General features: G+C 32.0%; 3 protein-coding genes across 6 annotated transcripts; 2 read left to right on the plus strand and 1 right to left on the minus strand.

The window, feature by feature from the left end:
- The first annotated feature begins 2,125 nt into the window (after nt 1-2,125).
- Nucleotides 2,126-5,157, plus strand: LOC18037693. Its single transcript, XM_006427715.2, has 3 exons — nt 2,126-2,597; nt 2,963-3,067; nt 4,749-5,157. The coding sequence occupies exons 1-2, from the start codon at nt 2,189-2,191 to the stop codon at nt 3,034-3,036; spliced, it is 483 nt and encodes a 160-aa protein (XP_006427778.1). The 5' UTR covers nt 2,126-2,188; the 3' UTR covers nt 3,037-3,067; nt 4,749-5,157.
- Nucleotides 5,158-5,664: 507 nt separating this feature from the next.
- LOC18036404 (E3 ubiquitin-protein ligase MARCH1) lies at nt 5,665-13,388 on the minus strand. Of its 2 annotated transcripts, none has more exons than XM_024180315.1 (8): nt 12,953-13,388; nt 11,557-11,908; nt 11,304-11,389; nt 10,892-11,038; nt 10,244-10,346; nt 8,836-8,948; nt 7,010-7,133; nt 5,665-6,092 (listed from the first exon to the last, which is right to left on the minus strand). In XM_024180315.1, the coding sequence occupies exons 2-7, from the start codon at nt 11,819-11,821 to the stop codon at nt 7,041-7,043; spliced, it is 807 nt and encodes a 268-aa protein (XP_024036083.1). In that variant the 5' UTR covers nt 11,822-11,908; nt 12,953-13,388; the 3' UTR covers nt 5,665-6,092; nt 7,010-7,040. The 2 variants fall into 2 exon arrangements, with proteins under 2 accessions (XP_024036083.1, XP_006427780.1); XM_006427717.2 differs by having other exon boundaries at nt 12,752-13,388.
- Nucleotides 13,389-19,305: 5,917 nt separating this feature from the next.
- On the plus strand, nt 19,306-27,135 carry LOC18036353 (mediator of RNA polymerase II transcription subunit 8). Of its 3 annotated transcripts, none has more exons than XM_024180362.1 (13): nt 19,306-19,428; nt 19,522-19,802; nt 20,400-20,524; nt 21,557-21,681; nt 21,765-21,948; nt 22,647-22,754; nt 22,856-22,923; nt 23,573-23,869; nt 24,515-24,565; nt 24,959-25,168; nt 26,231-26,284; nt 26,489-26,549; nt 26,717-27,135. In XM_024180362.1, exons 2-13 carry the CDS (start codon nt 19,573-19,575, stop codon nt 26,920-26,922), a joined length of 1,719 nt encoding a protein of 572 aa, XP_024036130.1. In that variant the 5' UTR covers nt 19,306-19,428; nt 19,522-19,572; the 3' UTR covers nt 26,923-27,135. The 3 variants fall into 3 exon arrangements, with proteins under 3 accessions (XP_024036130.1, XP_006427784.1, XP_006427783.1); XM_006427721.2 differs by having other exon boundaries at nt 19,536-19,802; XM_006427720.2 differs by having other exon boundaries at nt 19,536-19,802; nt 24,521-24,565.
- The last annotated feature ends 261 nt before the right edge of the window (nt 27,136-27,396 follow it).

The raw sequence follows: 27,396 nt of genomic DNA on the forward strand, positions 1-27,396 counted from the left end.
AAAACTACAAATTAACATCCTACAAAAATATAAATGAATTCTAAATGATTAAACAAAATTAGCGACCTCAAACTTGAATTCGATTAATTTATTTAACAAATCGAATCAAATCCATCCATTGATTAAAAATTCAATTTTTTTCAACCTAAACTCATTTAATTTGAATCTAACTGAATCAAATAAATGATTTTCGACCTAAATTACTACCTCTGTTCCCTTATTGTAAAATTACCTTCAATTAAATAACCAAAAATTTATAATGGAGGAACAAGTGTAGCTTAAGTATAATAAATGGTAGAATTGTGAAAATTTATAATGGAGGAACAGGTGTAGATTAAGGATAATAAATGGTAGAATTGTGTAAATTTTCGACCTATACTAAGATAGACTCTCATATTATATTATAAATTATAGTGATTGAGGCTCACTCTCACTCTCATTTGAATTCTAAAAATTATATTAGTAGATTTTACTATAATTTTTCAGAAAATATCTCTCGTTCGAATAGACTTATGGACTAGACTATATAATTTCTTGACCTATGAACAACTCCTTTTGCTTCCCCCCCCCCCCCCCCCTCCCTCTTTTCTAAGTGACTCAGAGATCTTTTATATATATTGATATATTACAATAAAAGTTCTACTGATATTTACAATTAAAAATTAATTGAGACTTTTCTTAATAATTCTATTATTGTACAATCTGAAGATTAATCTTCATTTAATATTAGAGGGAGATTTATTTTATTCCAAATGGGGGGAGATAGGTAGACCCCTACTAAGAGGGGAGTCCAATTCTAACCATTATTAAGACTCGAATCCAGAATCCTTAAGTGCATTGGTTGCCAATGGACTAAATTGACAAATATTATCTTGTTTTTGAGTCAAGTAAAATTGACAAATATTTAATTATTAACACTTTAAAATTTTGGTATAAAATAAATTTGTGTCACATTTTAGTTAAAAGTTTGTTGATTATTTCATGGTTTAAAGGTTGACACTTCTTCACCTCATTCTTAAGGGAAAAAAAATTAAATTTATAAAAAAAAATTAAATTTATCAATAGGTGTTGTAGAAATAAATTTTTCCTATTTTAGAAGTTGGCTTCTCCTCATTTGAAGCACAATTAATTTTCATTCACATGACTATCCAAAACAGATCTTTACATTCTCATCAATATATTTTCAAATTGATTTCAATGTCATTCTTAAAAAGTAAAAAATTTAAATATAGTAAATCTCAATAAACTAATGTTAGATAAATTAAATAACTTTAACTAAATTATAAAATCTTTCAGTCTTAAATTGGACTAATGTATGAAATTAATAATTTTTTTATAATTCCATAATATAAATTAATAATTAGTCAAATACAAAAAAATAAAATTGAGAATATTAAAATCATTTAGGGTCCGATGAAAATATAAATTAAATAATTAGTTAAATAAAAAATTAATAATAAATAACTTATAAAATTCACAATATTTATTATTCTTTTCTTGATAACTTCAATTTTCTCAATGCATCTTTTTTCCTAAAATATGCATCTAATGATTTGAACCAAACTAAAACTAATAACCGATGTATTTATAGAGTTTATACTATATATGCTTTAAGCATATGAAACAGTCTATATTCTAGCTAGAATATTAAATTTTAATGGCAATTACATCAATTTTACGTCTATGTACAATGTACTTACATTATGTTTTTGGGCTTCTATGTAAATTTTCATAGCGGTTGTTAATTTTCTTTATACACACACACACACACACACACACACACACACACACACACACACACACACACACACACGATAAGATTTGAAATTCATACAAGAACTGTAGTCAAATATTTATTTACCGATTAACTGATAAATTATTTATTTATTAGCAATAAATAATCGCACTGCAATAATTTTTATTTTTTTACAGTTTCAATAATATTATTTTATAGAGATTTAACTTTTCTTTTTCAATCCTAATTGAAATACAGTAATAGTCGGTTAGTCAGACAATATTGTGAAAAGAATCAAAATAGGATCATTTTTTTTTAAATTTTAATCCTAATTTAGAAATAGAAAATAAAATAAAAATGATTTTAATTTATAAATTATTCCTTTAAATACCGCGTAAATCCATTTCTCTGTGTAGATCTAATTTTCCGACGCAACGAGAGAATCCATCAGACATGGCTCGCTTTCTCTTATCCAAAACCAGCACCGCCATCGCCACCGCCGGCGCCAGCAGCCGCCACCACCACCTCCAACTCTCAATCCCATCGTCTCGGCTCGTCCCTCGCCGGACCCAATCGAACCAGCCCGACGCGTCGTCCGACGTCTACGAAACCTCCGGCTCCTCCTCCACCGACCCTCTAATTTCGAAGCTGGAGGACGCAATCCACCGCATCATCGTGCGCCGCTCCGCACCCGATTGGCTCCCTTTCCTGCCCGGGTCTTCCTACTGGGTCCCACCTCCCAAGTCGCAATTCTACGGCGTCGCTCAGTTGGTCGAGAAACTGGCCAATCCCTTGACTCCCGAGCAGTCCTTGTCTACCAGCACTGTTCGCGGCTGGCCCTCGTCCGATTATTACATCAAAGGTCTGATTTTTTGGATCCGTTTTTGTGCTGGTCTGATTACGATAATTCGGGATTTGGGATAATAGCATCGGGGCCCCCCTTTGAGTTTACTTGTTTTTGCAAATGTTTCTATATTCGTATCAAATAAGTCCCTGACTGAACTGACCCTGTTGGGATAATCAAAGCTTTAATCAACTACAATTTGATGATTCATTTAGAATGAAATAGTGGCTACGTCAAATTTTTCGTATGACTGATTGATTTGGGGAAAAAATTACATTTTCATGCTGTATCACTAGTTTGAAATGCTTTGAAGTCCTTATGATTAATTAGGTTGTGACCTGTTGCAAGTGGTAGTTAAGCTACTCCTATCCTTTTGATTGTAGGTAAACCTCTTCATAAGGTGGAAGAAGGTTCTACTTCAAGTAATGAATCTGAAGCTGAAGATGAGGAAGGATGAACCATTTTTTCTAACAGAATTGGCATCTGGGGTGAGTGAGATTTTGATTTCTGATATTCCATATTAATTTGAGTTCATTAGCTGTATCTTTTTAATGTGACTACAGCAAAAATACGGTTAATGTTCACCAAAGAAGATATCTATAACAAATTGTTGAGATGTTGGCACATTAGTCATGATCGAATTTATCTAGTTGTCACTTCCTGTTGAAAGGTTGATACGTTCTTAGTTTGGACATGTGCGTAGAGATAATTATGTGTGTGATTTGCATGGCATGATAAGATCTTAGGATGTGGAAACTTTGTGGTAGAAATGGAGGGTTCAAGGAATGTTTTATATCTGGTAACGTGTCTCCTAACTACCTCCCCCCCAACAAGAAAAATAAATCCATAAGCTAGCCAGTACTTAGAACAAAGAAAAAAGTTGCATTGAACTTATTGTGGGAATTGTTTGATAACTAGTTTAGAACTTAAGTTTTAGTTGGTGTTTTTCTTGTATACTTTGGAGTGTATATGGGGTTGTTCCTCAAAGTTAGTGTTTTGTTTGCTTATATACACTTCTCTGTATAACGAATTTGTCAAAGAAAGAAATAATACTAATGTTTCCTTGAAATGGACAAAATAAATGAAGCCCCGCTTGACAAAATGAAATCATAAACAATAAAAGATTCTTAGAATGTAAACAGATGTAGAGTGACAAAACGAGAAGGATGGATATCCTGATTGGATTTCTTTTATTTATTTTATTGACTTATCCCCCCTGTTTACCTCTCATTGCGTCCAGTTTTGTTTTGCTAATGTGTAGACAAATGTGAAGTGGCTTTCCAAACAACCAATTTAAATTCAGCAAAAGTAGCAAACTATCCACTAAGTGTTGTTACCTATTGTCAACTTCACTAATTTGATATTCATCATACTTAACTTTTTATAAGCGATGTTAATATAGAGTAAGATTATAATCCTCTACTTTGTATTTAAACCATTTTCTCAGTGACATTATTACTGAGTAGACAAATTAATCTCTGAAAACTGATGGCTGGTTTGTGTCTTAATCGGACATTAAGGTTGTCTAGTTGATTGCATTCGGGATTGGCCTTCTAGCATAGATTAATATATTTGTTCAGGATTGCACCTCTCTGGTAAGTTTTTCAAATATTAGAAGTAACGGATGGAGGTCCATAAAGCTTATAGCTGTGATGTCAATGCTGATATCCTATTGAGTGAGGATTGAGGAAGTGCTCTGGAGAGACCAAATATTTGAGCTAGGTATGAGTAGTTCAACTTCTTTGAAAGTAGCTTTCCGTATAGCTGGAGTATGACTGTAAAATAGTGCTGTTCTAAAACCCTGCTTCTTTATGGATGACTTAATTTATTTGCAAGCATGTTTCTGTCCAAATTCTGGAATTTAATAACTTGGTGTCATGTTGGAGCTTCGGACGCCTGCACAAGCACATTTTTTATACCAAAAATTATAATATTCTACTGAATATTTTTTTTTCAATATTGATTCAGTTTTCTGTACTTACTCTGCCTGTCCTATTCTGTCTATCATATTTTTGCTGCCAAAGTCATGGCATTTATCTTGTTTCTGCTTTATTTATTTATTTTCTTTCCTGTATTTGACATACAAATTTACCCTGCTACATAAACAAGACTTTCAAATCATCAAAAGCAAAGACTGATAATTGGTTGAATGCGTGCATGTTTGTGCAGGCTCATCAGACTTGTAAATTTTCTGTAGAAGCGATCAATAAGCGGAGCAGCAGCAGAAAAATGCTTGGGCAGACACGCGAGGAGGAGGAATGCACAGATGCACGGTGGTAGGGAAGGATAACTTATTCCCCAAAAAGTCCACTGCCCGAAATTACTTTGTATCTTTCCTTATTTAGTTGGTTTGCCGTAGAACTGTATGTTATATAATATATATTGTAGATTCCCTTCCTGGTTAATTAACTTTAATCTCATTTTATAGTTCAAATTTCTTTTCCTTTTTTTCTGTACATATGGCATATGGTTGTATCAATGATTTGAGGTTTGTCATTTTTTAGCTCCCCATGTAGTTTAAAGACTCTTATGTATTATTACGTTGGAAATGAAATGAATATTCATAGTTTTGCCTCGACTTTTTGTAGTTGATTGGTATGGTAGATGAAATGCGGATTCGATTAATGTACAAAAAAGTACCAGTATATATATTATTAATAAGTTTGGATTAATTATGTAGCCAGCAGTGATAACGATATTTATTTGATAAAATCATTCACAAAGAGTGCTATTGTTTATTTGATTACACGATGCGGTTGTGCCTCACGTGCATTATTCTTAATTCGTCAAACAATTTTGTAATACTCTATATACTTTGCGTAATTTATTTTTGTTCCCCACAGCAAAAGTAGCAAACAATAGAAAATTTTCTTCAAAACTTGCAGAATCTTCCTTCAAATTTTTTTAAAATTTGTGATAAAAGCCTATCCTAAAATTAATCAACAACATTCATTATATTGCAAAATTTTAACATAAATCTGCATTACAGGAGGGACGCGTTTAAAAAATTTCCACATAAATTTACCAATTTTGCAATTCGTGCCTACTGCCTGGTGCATAAATTAACAATGCAAAGACATCATCCTCAGCATAATGATTACTTCTAAGTTCTAATCGAGAGGGATCACACCTTTAACTCCTGAAATCGTTTACATCTCATAAAAGTAAATTTCGTACACTCCTAAAACCAGAAACTTTAAAGAATGTTTGATGCATTTCGTCTTTGGTATAAAAGAAACTAAAGAGTACAAACTAATGCGAGTCACAAAGAGTACATGACACATGCACAGAAAGGTATAAAAAATGTTTTTCGGTAAACCTCTATAACAAAAGGACTCTTTGCCTATGAGTCTGCCGAGAACATGCACTGATGACAATAGACATCGGACTCCTTATGCCCGTGCAGTTTAAACGGGATGCTGTACTCCTTATGCCTGTGCAGTTTCGAAAGAAAGAATGCTGCTGATGTACTGTTTGAAAGGAATAAGACTAGTTACAGTTTTGCTGTTTGCTCTGCATTCAAACATCAACAACCATGGTATGTGAGACCCTGACGTTGATTACTATCAGATGTATTCAACAGATTGACTCCCAATGATAAGGAAATTCATGTGCATACTTGGGATTCCGAAGGCAGCATTTAAAAATAAAAAACGAAAAATAGCACCCATAGAAGTGTAGACCCAATTCTAATTATCACAGGTAGCAAGAGTAAAAAGGATAAACTAATATGGTAAACAACAGTATATACCAGGTTCACTTCTGATTTTAAGTCTTTCTGTATGTATGTGAGAGAGAGAGAGAGATTAGATTGGCAAAGGCAATTTGGGTAGGAAGCAGTGATTCGACAATTTATCAGTTTTAATCTCTTCAAGTGATTAAACACAAAAAAAAAAAGTGATTAAGTAAACAGGGAGTTAGGAAACAGAAAAATTTATCAGTTTCAATCTCTTTTATGTGATCATCCAGCATGAACTAAAGAAGAATAATGACACTAGTGGGAGGTTGAGTTAGCAACAGCTGTCTTTCAGTTGTCTAGAATATGATTATGGACAATTCAACAAAAGCACAAATCAATAAATTAGAAGGAAATAAACCAAAGTTTTTTTCTGAGTCAAATCAACAGGAAGAATGAATCAGCAGAAAAGAAAAAGGAAGCAGCAAGATGGAAAACATCGAAAACAAAAAAAAGCAAATCTACAAATTTTTTCTACGATTGATCTTAAGATTTCGAAAACCGGCCCTTTTGCATTAGTTTCAACAAACTGAGAATTTAGAGCCAATGATCGGCAATTGGAAATACTTTCTTCTTCAGTGAAAAGAATTAGCTATGTCTCTGTTAACATATGAGAAAGTCATAACTAAAGAAAACAATGCAATACCCGAAACATAGACAAAATGGAAGGCATGCAGAAGCTCTAGCTACTTACCTATAATATCATGTCATGGACACACTCCAAATTAGTAAAGGCCCAACATTCTTAGCTCTGAGACATGGCTGGGATCAAGCTCTGGGATGTCCTTATTCTTTTCGCGGTCTTCCACCACATACTCCTAACGTCATGATATTAGAAGAATCAAGTTAGCTTAGCTTGTGAAATTGCTTGCAAGTACAAGATGATTTTTACTACTTTCAGATTAATCATGACACTGTGTGTAACATATTTCATAAAAAGTCCAAATTCATGAAATACGAATTAAAAGATCTTCTATGTCATCGAATAACCTGAATATTTGGAAACTCTTAGCTACCTTATAATATGTTATCTCCCCATTACATCTTAACTGAAGGAAGTTACTGCTCAAAGCTTGTTCAACTAATGAGTACAAGCATAAACCAAAAAGCCATGTACTTTTAGAACTGAAGGTCAAATTTGGCTCTCAAATCCCCTGTTCTGTTAATGTGGTGATTAAGTTTTTTTTTTTTTTTTTTTGAAATTCAATGTGGTGATTAGGTTATATAAGGTTATGACTTACATGGTCAACATAGAAGAGACACAAAGGGCCTACTTGGACATCAATTGATGAATTTAAACATTCAGCCGTTGAACACACAATATTACTTCATATTTTAATTGCATTTGAAACTACAAGTTGAGGCATAGATCATGCTATTTTGATGAATGAGTCATAAAACCAAATACAGGAAGCAAAGAGCAAAACAACAAGATGATTAACCCTTCTTCAGGACTAAACCATAAATGTAAATTCAACCTCTCTTCCAGCTGAAATTTTGAGGATAATACTCAATTGAAAAGGAACACAATTTACTCCACCCCTCTTGTATGCCCAAACTAATTACAAACCTCAGCTTCTTGACTCAAAGGACTTCTTCATTAATCCTATTATACCCCTGCAATATCATTTGGATCTTTCTTTCCTATTTTATTTTTCTTTTTAATGACATTTGACCAAAAATCTACCTATCCCAACAATATAACTGAAACTAATGCTCTCTGGAAACATTCCTGCACTCAAGATACCACCTCAAAAACTACCTATTCATGACTAGCAATCAGCTTCTGCTTCAAAGAGGAAGAAATAACACAATCTGCATCAACTTTCCTACTGAGGCATAACAACTAAATATTAAAATTAGATGTTTTAAATTTCAAAATCCAAATAATAGCTCATGCAAATGAAATTATATTGGCAGCAATACACCAGCAAAACACATCTGATAAAATCTTGCTGACAGGCTTCCAAAATTTTTCACAGAAAATAAGCAGAGCACTAAGCAACCAGCAAATGATAAACATCAGTGGCATGTAAATGCATGAGTTAACAGCTCCAATAGAACTTAGATCTGAAATTTATAAGGTAAAACGAAATTGAAGGAGCATTTACAATCAGCTGACACAGAAAAGACACTTAAAAGATAAATCCCAACAAGAAAGAAATGACACTGTTATCATTTCACACCATCAAGGGCAACGATCATACTGTCAATTCTGTTTCAACTATATAACCTTTGAAAAGTCATGCCTGGGATCAAATTACGTCTTGAACAATAACTGGAAAATCTGTAATATGATGAGATTGACACTTCTCATTTGAAGTTTCGGGTATGGTTCAATTAAATAAAAACATCTTCAGGGGAATCAAAGAAGTATCAGTATCTACTCAAGGATGTGTCTTCATTTAATTAGTATCCTACAAGGACAAAAGTTCTGTTCTTCATACACACATTATTCGATGACACATGTTCCTGGGATAGTTGGAAGTCCAGTCAATGTTATTTAGAAATCTCACAAACCTTTGTCAATTCTTGTTTGGCAAGAACGTGATAGTGTCGTTCATGGATCCTCTGTCCGCATATAATGGCTATGAAGAAACCGTAGAGCACACCCACCAAAACAATAGCTAAAACTGAACAATTAAACAAAATAATAGTGTTAAATTTGAATTTAATGATTTGACATCAAATCATGTATTCACCCAATGTCTTGAATATTATTTCTTCAGACAAGTTAGTGCATCTCAAATAAAATTTAATCATCACTTCCCCAACTGACAACTGGAGCCTCAGCAACGCATATTTAGGCAACAGAAACTGCAAACAGGATTATCTTTCCTCAAATAATAAGTAGATATAACATACTAATGACCTAGTGCTAACTTAGTCTAAAATAGTAACAGATACTTAAGTACAAGTTAGACTAGAGAATTCCATCCAAAATATTGATCAAAGAAGACCTAACGAGAGTAATTCATTTTCCAACTAAAGAGTTATGAAAGATATTCAGTTAAAACAGTCAATCCAATAAATTCTTCTTTTTTACCAAATGTGCACAAAGATTAATCTTCAGACTATGTACATATGTAATATTGTGAAACACTTGAGAGCTGTTGATAGTCCCATGGACTATTTGCGAGCATCCAATCAATTCACATGCTATATATCTAAGGTATGGACTGGCAAACAGAAAGAGCTTGTGAGTCCCAAACAGGATAGATGGGGAAGATTCATCTTAATATATGTCGAAAATGTCTTTATCCAAAAGTCCCCACAATTGTGAAAATGAAATAATGAACATACTCAAGTAATTTCATCTCCAATGAATGTTGAGGATCATCAATTAAAGATCACAAAAGTTTTCTTCAAGTAAGCATGAGTGAAATGTCTACTTTCAACATTTAAAACAAAAAAAAAATGCATGAACTTAAAGTAAAATTCATCTAATGTATTGTTGAATACAAGGATTTGCTATCATTAGCAATATCTTTAAACAAACTAATATCCTATGCGATCCAGAAAACTAAGATCATGACTATGCATCATTCAGTGATTTTCTTTCACATAAAATCTCAAAAAAGTAGTGGCAGCTATGTCTGAACATGAGTCAGATTACTCCTCATTACAGATTATGCACTTATGACACTGCCACATAAAAGAGCAAACCTATCACAATATGAATATATGATGTCACGTCAGGTACACAAACACTATGAACAAATTGTCTTTTGTAAGAATACAGAAAAGGCTGACAAGAAAATTTGTCTAAATATATGAATGTGCGAATCCAATTATACATAAATGCTGCATGAGGTGTTCACTATTAAACAGATGCGTGCACTTGAGTTTCTATGCTCTGTTTATATGTGTGCCTCTGTAAGCATGGAAAAGGAGAGAAAATCTGGTAAACCATGAGAAGCAAGAGTACCAGCCATAATATAAAACGCATAAGGATGTTCTTCGTAACCGAAGATTTCTCTTAGTTCCTCTCCATAAAATTTGTATACCAGCACCCCCAACAATGCCACAATCTGTTCAAAGCACATATTAAGTTGCACAATATAGCAAAGATATTTTTGTTTTCACACGACAGAACCACTGAATGAGAAAAAATAGTAATTTATAAAGAAACGAAAAATTGGGCTGACTGTCATTAAAGTACAGCATTTATGTAAGTAATATTCCTTTAGTATTGCCAAAGTATCCAAAAAGAAATAATGCAGGATCTTTTCCAAAAGCAGAACCAGCTAGCAATCTAGCTAAATAATATAGAAACTTTAAGCTCCGCAAGAAATGATCAAAATGCGATTTCAACCAAATATAGTGAGGAAAAGAAATCAGTAGATTGCATAGGCAATATTTTTCTGCCAACTTTCTGCTTAGACATAAATAAAGTAAATGTTGGTACTGTATTAATATCCTATTTCCTGTCTGGGTTAAGCTAAAATCAACCAAATCATTATAACGTAATTATTTACTACTCAGGTCAAAAAAATGAAATCTAGACGACCCAAGTGAACTGAATCAATATCTAGAGTAAAATGACAAAATAAACAGAAACTATTAGTTCTCCTACCAGCTGAACAATTACAAAAATGAATGTATGGTCTCTAGCAACTAAGAACTGGAATTTCAATCTCAACCACCAGCGATCAGGTGGGCAATTAGTGCGTAATATGAACATCGCCCTGCATTCTGTACAGTGAGCAAAAGCAAAGCCTTCCTGAAACATCAGAGGAAATAAATATAATATTATTAATTCTCCAAATCAAATATATCGATCTTTGGTTTCTGAACCAGCACAAATTTTTAGACTCACTAGTGAAGTTACCAAACTAGATAAACATATTAGAAGGATCAACATGATTTTCTGAAATTAGATTATTCCCAAAAGTAATATTTCCTAAGCCATGTACACAAAGCATCACTCCAATTCATCAATTTGTTAATCAAGAAGAAAGGATGCTGGTAAAAAACCAAGCACTCACCTTAGTTGACCTCCAATGATCAAGACAAGATCTATGGACATACTTTTGAGTGCCTCTACAGTGGCATGGTGCAATTAAGTCTTCACCTGGAAACAGAATTAAAATAATTAAAAGTCATTTATAATAAACCAAGTGTGTTACTTAGCAATAATCATCTTGAATCTTTTCAATGGAAGAAAAATCTACCATCTCAAATGGTGATTGGAAAACATAAGAAATGAAAAAGATACCAAGTAATATAGTTAATAAAGACCTCCAATATCAAGACATATACGGCACTGTGGTTGGTCATCGTTTACCAGATAGCTAGTTTCATCGACATGAAGATTTTGTAAATCATCAGCAGAAACGACGCAGTCCTCTCTAACAGCTGTAATTTCACTAGAAGATGAAGATGAAGAGGAAGATGAACAAGACGAAGAAGACTCTTCCGATCTTCGCAAAATGTCAGGCTGAGGCAAGATGGGTTCACTTTCTGAAATATCTTCGTTATGACTGTCATTTGACACTAATTGCATTTTTAAAGATGTCGAATCAGAATTAATCTATGAAAATCACTTAGCCATGCTAGCCCCTACTGAAAATGCCAAGGGCAACTAAGGAATCTGCAAAGTTTGAGGAAAAAAAAAATACAAAGATCAGAAATCTGAACCTTCAAACATCAAGGTATCAGACTGCCGATTCATGTAAATGTAATCAATTACGCCAAAATTGCATATCAAAACATAAACAATCCATAAATTGCTCTAAGATCTCTCGTTGAATAAATGAAAAGTTGAGGCCATCCAAGTTCTACACTCAAGCCATTTCATCCTTTATGCGGAAAATTGAAACATGGAGACATCAAGGGTAAGTCTTTCTCCGGACATTGCCTTGAGAGAAGCATCAATTAGTGGCATATTCAAGAGCATATTTTACACAACAACAATCACTTCTTAATAACCAAGAGCTCTACAGTGTTTGTTCGGTAATAATTAGCTACAATAGACAAAGACGCTTTTCATTATCAATAAAGAAATTGAAGCCTTGAAGTGCTCTTGCCAAAAGCACTTGATAAGCGTTGTCATAAAAAGCCAGAGAAAATTACTCAAAAAGTGATTTTTTAAGCACTTCGCAGAAACTACTGCCGAACATTCCATTAGTAATCTTTAAGATACTCTAAAGTATTAAACGATCAATTTCACTAGCTAATAGCCCCGAAATTGTCATGCGTTTACTCCAAGCATAAGTAAAATTAACGGCATACATTGAACAAATCAAAATTGAGAGGCAAAAAACACTATAAGTTGCACAAATACACAATTAATCTAATCAAATTTTGCTAATTAGCAAATTAAACATCAACATTAAGACGGCAATTCAGAATTTGACAATTCTTCAGTAATTAACGTAAATTGTGAAAAAAAAACTAAAGTAAAATGCGAGAAATCGATTGATCATGAGCTCACCTGGTAATTAAACGAAGATTCTGTGAGTGACGTACGGTAACATTAAGCAAAATTTAAATTGATTAAACTGAGAACTAAGAGCCCTGCAGCGACCGGCGAGAGAGACGAATTCAAAACGTTCAAAAGAATTTGATTTAATGAAATAATTGTGATGTAAATCCACAATTTTAATTTTTTAATAATCGGACGCGTTCGACTTACTGTCTGTTCGCCGAAGTGAGAAAACGAACGAATTGATGAACGCCACGTAAGAGCTAGAGCGAGGGTAGAGCCGCAGAGGAAAATATGTAATTGTCCTGTGCTGAATATTTTTGTGATGTGGCTGTTACGGGAAGAATGTGATGACTAAGAGGGATTAGACTTGTCGTGACGTGGCGGCTGTACACCTGCTTTGGGACTCTGTGCATCTTCGCATCCTCTGTTTCTGTGCGTGAAGAGCCTGAAGAGGAAGACTTCGGCTCTGCATCCGGACGGTGCAAAATGGTCCAAATTGAACTATTTGTTTGCCGAGGACGGTAAAAATATGCCCGAACTCTAAATCAGTTTAAATTTGTCCATAAAAGTTCACTCGCTCTGAGTAATTTGTGGATTAGTATTTCAAATTAAAATCCGCTGTGAATTGTTGGTAGATTTGTTATTGAGAAAAAAATTCAGTGAATACTCGTTTGGGTATTTACCAACTCACATTCTTTATTTTATTTATTTATATTTTTAATTTTAATCATAAAAATTAAATAAAAAAATTCAATCATAAATATAATCAAGTTAAAGTTTCTAATTACTAAACCTCACCCATCTCATTGTCTGTATGTGTACATGTATATATTAACATTAAAAAATGTATATTTAATAAAAATAAAAATTATTATTTTTCACTTATAATGTTGACAATACTAACAATTTCATTACATTTATAAATTCCTAACATATTCTATGAATTGCCTAAGTTTATTTGTTTCGAAATATGATTTTTGTGTTTTATAGGTAAATCCTAAAAAAAAACAGAGTGAAATTTAGATTCTGAAGACTTAGAAGTTTTTAGAAGTATCGCGGACCCTTAGATCCAGCATTAATTTTCAACGACTGAAATTATGCCACGTGTTTGAGCCCACATGCATCTATTTCTACTAGATTTAACACACCATTTTGGTTGATCACGCACCTTGACAAATGAGTAAATGGAGGGTCTCACTTTGACTTTAGTTCTATTTCTAGCTATTAATTATGTTGAATCTAATGATCTATAATTATTGCAATTTTAAACCCTTAGATTGTACTACTAAAACTCATATAAAGGTTGTGATTGCAAGTTCACCAAAAATATCATGTAAATGCATACATTTAATCAACTCAAAATTTTACAAAATTTGGTATATAAAGGCAAGAGATTCCATAGTTGTGTATTGTCAGATTTATTTTATAATTTTCAAGTTTAATATTAATGATATATTTTATTTTAATTTGATTGATTTTGTTTGTTTTTCTTTCATGACTTGAACCTAATGATTGCTCACTAAAGTTGGGTTTTTATTTATTTAATTTATTGTTAATGGTAGTTGTACAAAATTTTCTTGTTAATATTGTTAACATATATGTTTCCATAATATTGATTTTGATGATAACAAACAAGATTGAGAATGATTAATCTTTTAAGATCAAATTATTTTTTATATATTTTAAATAAATCATTATTTTCACATTTTTAAGGTTTTATATTTAATGGAAAAATGATTTTATGAAATTGATTGTTTTATTCTTTTTAAATAAATCATTATTTTCACATTATAAATGTTTCATATTTAATGGAAAAATGATTTTATGAAATTGGTTGTTTTTCAAAGTTTATGGTTTAATTGAAAGAATTTTGAAAACTTTGAAATAAACAAGTATTGCTTGAAATTTTGGAGAATGACTTATTTGAAAAGTGTCATAGCATTTTGGGCTATACCATAATTTCAAAAAATTTTGGGATTAACAAAGCATTACTTAGAAATTCTGAAATTGGACCTATTTGTAAAATTTTATAACGTTTTGGGTCGTAACACAGTGTTATAAAGTTTTGGGGTCAAACTGTAAATTTAGAAAATATTTCACTGTAGCAGTTACTGTAGAAAACGGCGATCCGACATCTTGATAACGGCTCGCCGACATCTAACAGAATTGAAGATTAGTCTCTAGACCTAAACGGCGAACCGACATGTGTGATAAACGGCTCGCCGATATCAACCAGTAGCCTCTGGACCTAAACGGCGATCCGACAATTTGAAAAATCAGCCCAACGGTCATATTGACCAGTCGAATGGCGATCCGACATCTATCTAACGGCAATCCGACAGTGTGCAGAAAGTCAATAACGACTAGTTTTCAGCTCCAACTATAAATAAGCTCAATCCAATTCAAACAAGAGGAATTCCAACGATCATCATTGAGTAAAATATTGAGAATACAACTTTCATTGAGCTTTAAATTCTTGTATTCATCTCATTCATTCACACATTGAGCTTTCACTTGTGATCAAACACATTGTGAGAGAGAGATTCATTTGTAATATTTTTTGTAAAATCAAGTTAAAAGATTGTAAGTATTGGGATACACTTGGGTTAAGAGATTGGGGATAATCTCTTGTTGTAAAGGTCCATTGACACCTTGGAAGTCAATTGTAAGCGTTTGAAGCCTTGAGAGGCTAGCTTAGTGAAATCCTCAAGCCCGGTGAGCTTGGAAGCGTGGACGTAGGCGGGGATTGCCGAACCACGTAAAAATCATTGTGTCTGTTTTCTCTTCCCTTACTCTTTTAATATTGTGCATGATTGAATTTATTGTTTTCAATTTGATTAAGGCAATAGATTAAATTGTTGTGTGGTTTGCTTAGTTTAAATTTTAAAATCCCAATTCACCCCCCTCTTGGGTTGCCTAGTTAGTATTTCAAATATTGTTGACAATACTTGTATATTGATTAAAGATGGAACATGACATTGATATTAGTATTAGCGATGATGATTTGCTCATAATATAAATATTTTGTGTTAGATTAATATATTTTATGTATTTATTTTAATATTAAAATTTTTAATTTCTTATTTGCACTGACAAAATCTAGATTGAGTATTGTATACAAAATTTTTAAATTATGGTTATAAATTTATAATTTGAATTATATAATTTAAGTTTTTATATATTATTAAAAGTATTTTTTTTAATATTTGTGATTAAATGACAAGACCCACAAAAATGGGCTGCGGGTTGGGGGTGAATTTGCTAATTGTTAAAATTCACAGTGAGTAAATTATTTTAGAAAAATAAAAACCTACTGCGGGTTGCAGGCGAGTTTAGTACCCATTACCATTCCTATTTGTTCATTAAAAAATAAAATTTTTTAATTTAAATTTAAAGCTGTCAAAACCGCAGCATTTAGATAATTTTGTCCCCTTCTAACATTTGTAATATCTTTTTTTTAATTTAACCTTTTGCTTTAAATCAAATTAAGTTAAGGCTTTGCCAATGTTACCATTGGCACAACTTATGCATAGTCTCAAGTCTCAGTCGTTGTTGAGGATCAATTTTCCTCTCAATTAAATTGAATAAGGGTAAAATTTCTCTTCTGTTAATATAAATGGAGAAAATAACTCTCTGGTATTATACAAACTGGTAGAAATTTAAAAATACCTTAGATACTTCTTTCTTTCTTTTTTTAAATTTAACTTTAAATTTATGTTTATTTAAGGCAATCTTTGAATAATACTTATAATTTGTAATTATTTTAGGGAAATTATAAATTTTCTACACTCAGATTGAAGAAAATTTGACATAACTCAAAAATTTTAGAAATTACCAAAATTTCGCCCAAAAGTTTAAACCATAAATAACAAAATGGAAAATTTATAGTTTTATAGTGAAAATTTTCTAATTTTAAAATTTTAAATATATTTGAATTTTTACCAATTTTTGGGTGAAAAAGTAATAATTTCCTTAATTTTTTTTTGTACTTTTACCACAAATAGAACCAACATATATTTTTTTTCTTGTACAAATGTATGGATTAAAATACCCATAATAGAAGAATAATATCCCGTAAGTAGCATTTATTTTTTATCTGAAATTTAAATAGATTTAAATTTTTTTATTTATTTTTTGTTTGAAATTGAATAGATTTAAATTTAGTTGAAGTATGAATAGATTTAAATGTAAACTTCTAAATGACTTTTTTTTTTCAAATATGTATAAGTAATATCTTATTTATTTTAATAAATAAAAAATATTTTAAATATGTTTATTTGACATTTATGTTCCTAAAAGTTAAATAAAGAAAGAAACTAAATTTTATAATTTAAAAAATAAGTATATTTAATAAATATATTTTAGGATATACAATTTACTTCCATTCATTTTTTTTATTTAGATAAAAGTTATAAAAAATTATTTTATTTAAAAAATAAATTTAATTTTAAAAAATAAATTAATATTAATAAAATTTAAGAGAATCATAACAAATGACAATAAAACCAGAAAAACTCGCATAACTACCGTTTGGATATTACCAGAAAAAGAAGAATATTTGCAGTAAAAATAAAATAAAAACAATGGTAAACGGTTAACACGGGTGGATAATTTTGTAAAATAACTATGACCACCCTTAGAGTTTAAAATAATTTCACTTAAATAACATATTTTATGTAAAATTATTTTTCAATCATCCTTTAAATTTGAAATGATATAATCTTTTTTAAATAAATCTTCCAAAATCTATTACCATTAAGTATAGAGTATAATGGTAGGTTATTTAACACAAATCAAATAAATAAGTTGCAATTGTAAAATTTATATATGATATAACAGTAATAAATAACACAATTAAGTACATATACTTAAGTAAATGACATAGTTACATCAATAAACTCATTGTTGAGATTGCTTGTAACATAAAAATTACTTGATCACACATGTTTTAATAAAATTTAATATTGTATATTAAAATACTCATTATTTTATATAATATGAAGAGCCATTGTATAATTGATCATAAAGTATGTATTATTTTTAACACCTATTTAACATACTTATTCTTTGAACTTTATATTTATCTTACAATTAATATCCTTACATGGTAGGAATTGTAAGTTTTATAAGCCTATATATTTTCATTTTATTTTCAAATATCACTTTGTTAATTTCATAAAAGTTAAATCTAATATATATTCCTAATGAGCTTTAGTTTTTGAATCGTGAAATATTATTTTATTGATATCCTTTTATTGTAATTATAAAATTTTATGTTATTAAGAATCATTACTTTTGTTATGATAATTAATAGTGACAATAAATAAAATATTACCTCCAATAATATTTACGTGGGAAAAAGGTGAAAGAAAATCATTTATATTTTTAGATTTTTATTGACATGGTAGGAAATTATCTCAGCCTTATAAAATTTAACTTTCACAAGCTTGTTTTCATTTTATTTTCAAATGTCACTTTGTTAATTTTATAAAAGTTAAATCTAACACATATTCCTAATTAACTTTAGTTTATGAATCATGAAAGATTATTTTATTGTTATTCTTTGATAGTAATTATAAAATTTTTATGCTACGAAGAGTCATTACTTTTATTATGATAATTAATAGTGACAATAAATAAAATATTACATCAAATAATATTTAATAGACAAAATGAGGAAAAAAAATCATTGTATGTTTTTATATTTCCATTATAAAGATATGGTTTGGGATACTTTAACTTAAAAGTTTGGCACAATATTTGAGCCACTAATATCTCATAGTTTAATGGTTGATATTGAAAGTCAAAACAACATTTCATAATGTTATATCCTCCACCATTGAATTGCATGAAATAAATAGTTTAATTTTTTTATAAAAATTTAAATCAAAATATTTCTCACTCTATAGTTATATAGACATATATATATTTTTCAATAATAATTGGTGAATAAAATATTTCTCATTTGTTGTGACTCATATAGTTTATTGCAATGCTTTATATTATCATTATTGTTTAGGTATTAGTGGTTTGTAATTAAATTCATACAATACAAATTATTACAAGACTTTGTGTTAAATAACCTACCATATATTCTATACTTAATGGTAATAGATTTTGGAAGATTTATTTAAAAAAGATTATCACATTTCAAATTTAAAGGAGGATTGAAAAATAATTTTAAATAAAATATGCTATTTAAGTGAAATTATTTTAAACTCTACAGGTGATCATAGTTATTTTACAAAATTCTCCACCAATGTTATCGGTTTACCATTGTTTTTATTTTATTTTTTTCACTGCAAATATTATATACCATTGATTAAATTCAATGGTATACAATTAAAAATATTATTGATGCTGTAAAAAAATTTAAGCACCATAGAAGAACCCATTTAATAAATATATTTTAGGATATACAATTTACTTCCATTCATTTTTTTTTATTTAGATAAAAGTTATAAAAAATTTATTTTATTTAAAAAATAAATTTAAATTAAAAAAATAAATTAATATTAATAAAATTTCAGAGAATCATAACGAATGACAATAAAACCAGAAAAACTCGCATAACTACCGTTTGGATATTACCAGAAAAAGAAGAAATCAGAATTGTTTCTTCGACGAATTGCCTTGTGAACAAGCCAAAGATCACTCTTGTAAGACACAATCTACAACCCACGGTAAATCTTTCTAACTTTTTCAACTTAATTTTGTTTTGATTCAGTTCGAGAAAAATTAGAGGGTTCGATAAAATGACTGAATGAAAATACTAGTTGCTTGGCTGCAGAAAAATTGAATGTTATTGAGAGTATATTGAGATAGCGATGGCCGCAATGGAGGGAGTGGCTATGCAAGACCAGTCCCAGCAGCAGCAGCAGCAGCAGCAGCAGCTGGTGCCGCCACAACCTGTTGCAGTGGAGCGGCTGAACCAGGCGGTGGTGCAGCAATTGAATCTCGAGGCTGTCAAGACTCGAGCCATCAGTTTATTCAAAGCCATCTCTCGCATACTCGAAGATTTCGATGCCTATGCCCGTACCAACACCACCCCTAAATGGTATTTTATATTGCTTCCATTTGTCTATCTCTATTTATGCTATGCTTGTAATTATGGGAGCTAGTGACATCGGGGTTGCCGAGGGTTTAGATTTATAGTTATGTTATTTTCAGAAAAAATAATGGTATGGTTTATAATTAGTTTATTTGTAAATGTACTCTTTAAAAACTTTAACTGATAAGTGGAGGTAAATAGAGATTGAAACATTGTTTGTGTGATTCATGGGCTTTTAGAATTTAACATTTGTCTGTTATTCTGAGGTTGTTATATGACTGTTCTTTGAGTCTGAAGTTTAACTGAAAAGTCTAAGGAATGATGGAGTGTTTTGGAAGTTGGTTTTCAATGCAAATGGATTAAGGATTTGATGATTTTGGTATTATTGGATCCAAAATAATTGGATGGGTCATGCATGAAGTGTCATGTGGCATGAAAATGTCCAGGGAAGTTTGAAAAGGAAAAATTTTGGAAGAGGGAATTTTAATTTTTTTTAATAAGAAACAAAAGAGGGAATTTTAGATTAAATCAATTAAAGATAGTCATTTTGTTGCTAGCAGTTTTATTGAGTTAATGATATAACATTTTTGAGCTGTCTTTCAGGCAAGATATTTTGGGTCAATATTCTATGGTGAACCTTGAGCTTTTCAACATTGTGGATGAGATAAGAAAAGTTTCCAAGGCTTTTGTAGTCCATCCGAAGAATGTTAATGCAGAGAATGCGACAAGTAAGATTTTTGTCTTGATTTCAGTTGGGCACATAGAACTGAAAATAATTTGCATATGTTGCCTATTAAGATTTTTCTTCTTGTTCATAGTTAGCTTTTGTGTATTTTGAAGCATTCGCATCTGTTCATGCCTCTGAAGTTGCTCGTACAAAGCTTTTCAAAAGTTTGGATGTTAAAGATGGCAATTATTTGCTTAGAACTTTCCTTCTCATTCAAATTTTATATATCATATACTGTTGTGCATCAATGAATTGATTTGCACATGTAAAACTTCTATGTATGTGCTTGCAGTTTCATAAATAATGCTCCTTTTTGTCAGTAACTTTTCCGGTGGCCATATATATTATTCAGCATATGCGTATTATTGTATGACTCTTTTGGCAGACATTACCTTGTAACTATATCTTCTCGTATGTGTTACATTGATCATGAAAATCAACTACAATTCAAAGTAATATAACTCAGAAGGTGAGGAATTAGAGTAGGATGAGCCAAACTTGCTGTCTACCACTAATTATTCAGTACAATTTTTGTAAATTAAAATTTTTAATGACATGTCAGTTCCTTATAAAATTGTTATACATTTGCAGATAAATGCTTTTCTAAGTTGTTTGAGGCTGACAGCAAACTTTTAGGCTTTGCAAAGGGGTGGTCTTTTCTAGTTAGGTCAATATGTTCTGTATTGCTTATCCTCCTCTTCTGTGTATCATGAGCCAAATGTAGAAGAGAAACATATTAAATTATGAGATTTCACTTTAAAAGTTTTGGCATGTGTTGACTGTATAGTTTTTGGGGATTTTCATTTTTCTTAGCCATTTGTCTTTGGGACTTCTTGTTCTTGTTTTTCTGGATTTTTAGTCCTTGTCTCTGTAAATTTCTGTTAATATATTTGGTATGTTTCTGAGCAAAATAGAAGAATATGAGGATTGATTCTGAAGTAATATTCCTTACAATTTTCTGATAATTTATCAGAATTTCAGTTTAGGCAGTCAATTTTTCATAGTAAACTAATGGGATGTATATTGGTAACAGTATTACCCGTCATGTTGTCTTCAAAGCTACTGCCGGAGATGGAAATAGATGACAATTCCAAAAGGGAGCAGTTGCTTCTTGGGATGCAGAATCTGCCAATACCCTCACAGATTGAGAAGTTGAAGGTAAGCTCGAGTTGTTTGAAAAACGGTTTGTATTTTTTTCTTACAAATTTATTGGATTTTTCCTGATGCTTTCTAGTTCACAGTCTAGAATTGACATGATTGGAGCGGCCTGTGAAAGTGCTGAAAAAGTATTAGCTGATACCCGTAAAGCTTATTGTTTTGGTACTCGACAAGGGCCACAAATCCTTCCAACTTTGGACAAGGGTCAGGCTTTGAAGATTCAAGAACAAGAGAACTTACTACGGGCTGCAGTAAATAGTGGTGAAGGTGATACTCTTTACTGTCCTGTGTCCTTGGAACTCTTGCGCGAACCAGCATACATCTCTTTTGCTTCCTAAAAAGAAATTATGAAAAAGATATGATTTAGTGCTCCCATGCAATAAATAATTTTAAAATACTGGTAGACTTGCTAAATTGAGATACAAAATTTGTATGCCAAATGATGTGTCGCCAAAATGACATGTCAGGTGCCACATCATTAAGGAAAATTTTATCCCAACTTTGTAAGTGTAGAATTTCTATGGAAGCATTTCAGCTGCATGCACATTATAGCGATAGAATTGGTCAGTGTATTTCTGGAAGGTTAATTATTTAGGACTGTGACCTTGTCTCGCTTCGTTTTATGCATTACACTATCATTTTTATTCTATCAGCTAATTGTCTGGCTATCTGGTTTATGATCATCTTTTGGACATCACTGGTTTGTTTGTCTGAAATGAGTCAAAATCAAAGTTTCAAAATATTGGTCGGTTCATTCCTGCTTCCTCTGGTAATGGTCAGCTTAATTGAATTCTAGTGAAAGCTCTCTGAGATCTTGCATTTCTAAACGGCAATTGTGTATTAGTGTTGACTTTTAAGGTTTGGCAGGAGAACATAAGTTGTGTAGTAAGAGCGTGTGTTTCAAACCCGGTACCTAGTGAGAAGGTTACAAATCAATCACTATTATAAACTGCATATGTATGCAGGTCTGAGATTGCCTGGAGACCAGAGGCAGATGACACCTGCACTTCCAATGCATCTAGTTGATTTGCTGCCTGTAGGTGATGGAGTGCATACTTTTTCAGATGCATCTGGTAACAGTCAATATTTTGTTATATACTGTTCCTTTTGACCCAATACCAGATTCTATTCTAATTCTTGTGAGCATTTTTCAAAACTCTTTTCTATATTACAGGTATGTACATGAAGAACACTCCACCTTTGTCATCAAACAGCATTGGTAACCAAGGGAATTTGTTACAGGTTAAACGTTGGCTCCTTTTTGAAGTTTCATCTCCTTGATTTGTTTGTTTGTTTTATGTGCAATGTGAAAGTTGGGAACGATACATGTTCTGCAGACAGTCATTTTTTTTTTGCAGTGCCCTCTCCTAAAATCTCATTTCAGTTCCTCTTTTTGTCAAGGCACAGTAGTTTCTTTGGAGTCTATGCTCATTATTTCCTTATTTTCTTTTCCATACAAGTTGCAGAGAAATGAGATGACAATAGTGGTTCATAGATTTTCATTGTTATTCACTTCTCCTCTCTTTATCTCAATTCATTCATCACTTTCTTTGCCGTGCAATGTTCTTGATGCTTTATGATTTACCTCGTCAAGTTAGATGGATGCAAGCTTTGTCTTGTCTAAATGAGAGACTCCTGGCTGAATTCTCTCTTTCCTTTTCTTTTTCCTTATTGGTACTTGTGGAAAGATGTGTCACTGTTTAAGTAGTTCTTCCTGTATTTCCTGGTTCTAATTTGAACTTCATGATCTTCTAGGATTCAGCTTGTGGGGTGAAACCTGTCAAAGGGATTTCTTTGATAGATTTTTGGTTTTAGATGTGCATCATGAAATTTTCTGTCCTGACTTGATGGATAAGATCTCTTACCTTTTTACCTCAAACTTTTCAAGCAGGCTTCTGGAGCACAACTTATTGGAAGATCTGCTGCATCACCTTCTGCTGCAACCAGTGCCACTTCATTTGATAACACTACTGCATCTCCAGTGCCATATGCCAACTCACCTAGATCTGGCACAAACATGATGAATACACCATCTCCTCAGCAACAGCAACAGCAACAGCAACAGCAGCAGCAGCAGCAGCAGCAGCAGCAACAACAGCAAAGGCAGAAAATGATGCAATTACCTCATCAACAGCAACTTCTTGCTCAGCAACAGTTCAGGCAGTCTCAGATGCAAGGACTGGGACAGGTGTAGTCTACTGATTTCATTTTTAATGGTCATTAGTGAGTTTTGAATATTGTGAAATAGGTTGCTCTTTTATTAAACTGGAGAAAATATTGAAATTTTTCTGAGATTTTAATGCTTGATTTGTACTCTGATGATATCTTAAGCCTGCTTCCCAGTCTGTCTATCTCTGTGCTTATTTCTTATCTCTCTATCAATTCCAACCTTTAATGTGATGGGCAAACTGGTTGGGGTTGAAATCAAACTAAAGGTTTGTAGTTGCCAAGTTCTCATTGTGGAGGTATTTGGTGGAGGTGACACTAGCTTTTTCTTTTTCCTGCTGTAAACTGTAAATAATCTGAACATATGATAGTGAACTAGCATGAAGCAGCTGACTTCTAAATGATGCATATAATCTTGGATAGTTTGTTATGGTATTACCTTCTTGAGCAAATGAGGTCCCACGTTGATTCCCACCTTTAAAGTTTCTGATCCACTAGTATAACTAAATTATCCAGCCTTTATCTGCAAGTTTTCTAGGGCATTCTTGTCATGAGTGATATAAATCACTAGATTAGGTTGAATCTTATTTCTTAAATTTAATTGCTTAATTATTTTTTTCTTTGGCGATTCTGGCATTTTACATTGAATTGCTATGCTCATGTTTAGAATCAGATGTCACAGCTACACGATTTGCAAGGTCAACAGAAGTTTCAGCAGGTAACATGACATTGTCATATTTTGTTTCTCTTCATCTGCTAAGAATTTCCCGACATATGAATGTACTTATTTGTATGAAATGGATGTTTGCCTGCATGCTTGCTTTTCCTTGGTTTCCTTTTTTCATTAATTGAAATGCTGCATATTTGAAAATTAGAGCATCAATAATTTTGTTTTTGTAATGAATTAAATGAAACTCCATATTCTTAAAAGTCAATGAATTGGAATTCAATCATTTTGAAGCAATCAGCAATAATGTCAAGCTAATGCATCTGATAGAGAAAATGAGTGTTTGTTTTTGGGTATTTAGTATGATGTGTTTAACTAACTCATAAGTTACAAATATTTGTGCACGATTAAGTAATTATTATCAAATCTTCCATATTCTACCAGTTACATGGGCAGCATCAGATGCAATTTTCTCAGCCAATGGGACACCAGCAATTTCAAGGTAGGCAGCTGGCATCGGGACATGTTCAGCATGGAATTGGTCAAAGCCAACTTGGCCAAGGAAACCAGTTGAATCGACATTTAAGCCAGTTTTCAGGTGCTGCAAATAGTGCATTATTTAATGCTGCTCAGGGCACATCAAATAGCCAGATGGTATGATTTATAGTTCTTTGTGTTTATTTAACTTGTTTTCATATTTTTGCTGTACAATCTGATTATGCAGTTATGGAGTTGGATTGACCATACCATTTGCTACCATATTAAAGATCAAGTGGATTTTATTTACTTTTCTGATCTATCATATTCTCTATTTCATTGTTGGGTTGAAGATAAAAGTGCATGAAATACTGTTGGTTAATTGTGATCACAAAGCCTGGTTCAGTTTCTGCTTGAATTACGACTTGGTTGCATCTGAGTAGTCAGTATCCTTGCTGCTTCTTGTAATGTTTATTCGGTTCATTATGTCACATTTATAAGTATTTTGATACTGTGATATCATTTTCCAACATTAGTTTCTTATTTCTCTTCAAAATATCTTGCAGTGTATTTGTTGCATGGGTGATGTGTGGTTTTATCAGTTTTAGTGCTTTGTTGTAAATTCTGAATATTCGACAAGTCCAAACTACATTGTGTAATTGTTGGGTTTCAGATTTTGTAAGAGATTTTAGAGTCTTATGCATGGTTGTTTTCTGTCTTCTCCATCTATGTTTATGTTCAATCCAATGTTAGCACTTGGCTTTTTCAGTCATAAGGCTTTTCATAGAAAATTTAGCTGGGGGCATGTGATTCTTGATAATAAATAATAATCTGTTCTTTCTAATTTGGTGAAGCAAAACTGGTACTGGGATTTCCTTTTATCAAAATTGCATATATTATTTGATATTATGGGCTTATGTTAATCCAGATCTGTACAAGCACTCAGCATTGACATGTTATCTTTAATCACTAAACTATAGGTTTTGGAGTGTGTTTTGTATACATACTGGAACTAGAAGTTGTACACTGGGAGTTAGAAGAAATGAATATTTATGTTATGGTTTTTTTCATCTAATTTCGTAATTCGATTTGTTTACTTATTCAACTTGTAAATTCATTCTAAACATTACCATCAACTCATTATCGATACTTGTTCCTATACATTGTGTTTCTTTCAATCATCTTTCTGATGATTATATATTCCTTTCATAACTTCTTCGCACTGAATGTGTTGTTTAGATTCCCAATATGTCAGCTACAGTGTCATCCCAGTCTCTTCTTCCACGGATGCAGGTGAGTTATTCCACATTCTCTCTTTAAAATATTTTTGTTTACCCCTAATCCCTATTTTTGTGATCTTCTACACATGCACTACCCTTCCTCTTCTTCTTTTTCTCCTCTCAAGTGCTTATAGTAAATGTATATGGATGATTCACGAGGATCGAAGATCTTGTTAAGAAATTGATGTTCATTCCCTTGTCTGAATCTATGATGCAGTTTGGATTAGCTGGTAACAATCCCCAAAGGAGTCACGCTTCCCAAATGTTGAGTGACCAAAGTATGTCTGATCACCACGTTTGTTTGCTTCTATATTTAATAATTTATTATTTTCTTGAGAAAAGTGGAAAACAGATTCTACAGCCAAATGCTTCATATTATCACATGCTTATTCACATTGTCATTTATGGTATTAAGCTAGAGCTCAGTTGGGTCTTTTGGTTGCAGTGTTCAATATGGGGGCGTCAAATCCAGGTAGCATGATGCCTATACAGCAGCAGCAGCAGCAGCAGCAACAGCAACACAACACACAAGGAGCATTTGGTAATATGCAGCCAAATGCTCAGAATTTGCAGTCTAATATGGTAGCACTTCAGAATGCACAACAAAATCATCCCAATTTTGCCCAACAGAGACAACAAAATCAGCAGTAATTATATCTCCTTCAACTGGATAATTGCTTGTCGTAAAGGACCCTTAAAATGCATGCAATGTAATGTAGAGTTGTAATTGTAAGTCCCATCGTCCTCTTTGCTTGTAAAAAGAGTATAATTTCATTGAAGGATAATTGGCTATTTTAGTAAGCCATTGAAGGATAATCAGAATCAGTTATATTTTTCTAATGTGGAGCCTATAATTTCATTTGATTTGCTGTGTGAGTGACTGTTTACTAGTTAATTTCATTTGTTCTTCTGTGTTGAATCATGTCACCCATACAATGATCGGGTCAAATTTTGCCATACCTCCTGATGAAAATTAGTAATCAGTGAATGCATAATAGATTAATGAATTAATGCCAACATTCACTTTGAAGATTTTGTCATACTTTTCTACTGCGAGGCGTCAGCTAATGGATTCAGAAATGGCAAAGGCAAAGCGTGTCTCGCATAAACACAAATTTTATTCCT

This window comes from Citrus clementina, unplaced genomic scaffold (assembly GCF_000493195.1).
Source record: "Citrus clementina cultivar Clemenules unplaced genomic scaffold, Citrus_clementina_v1.0 scaffold_7, whole genome shotgun sequence".
Lineage (NCBI taxonomy): Eukaryota > Viridiplantae > Streptophyta > Magnoliopsida > Sapindales > Rutaceae > Citrus > Citrus x clementina.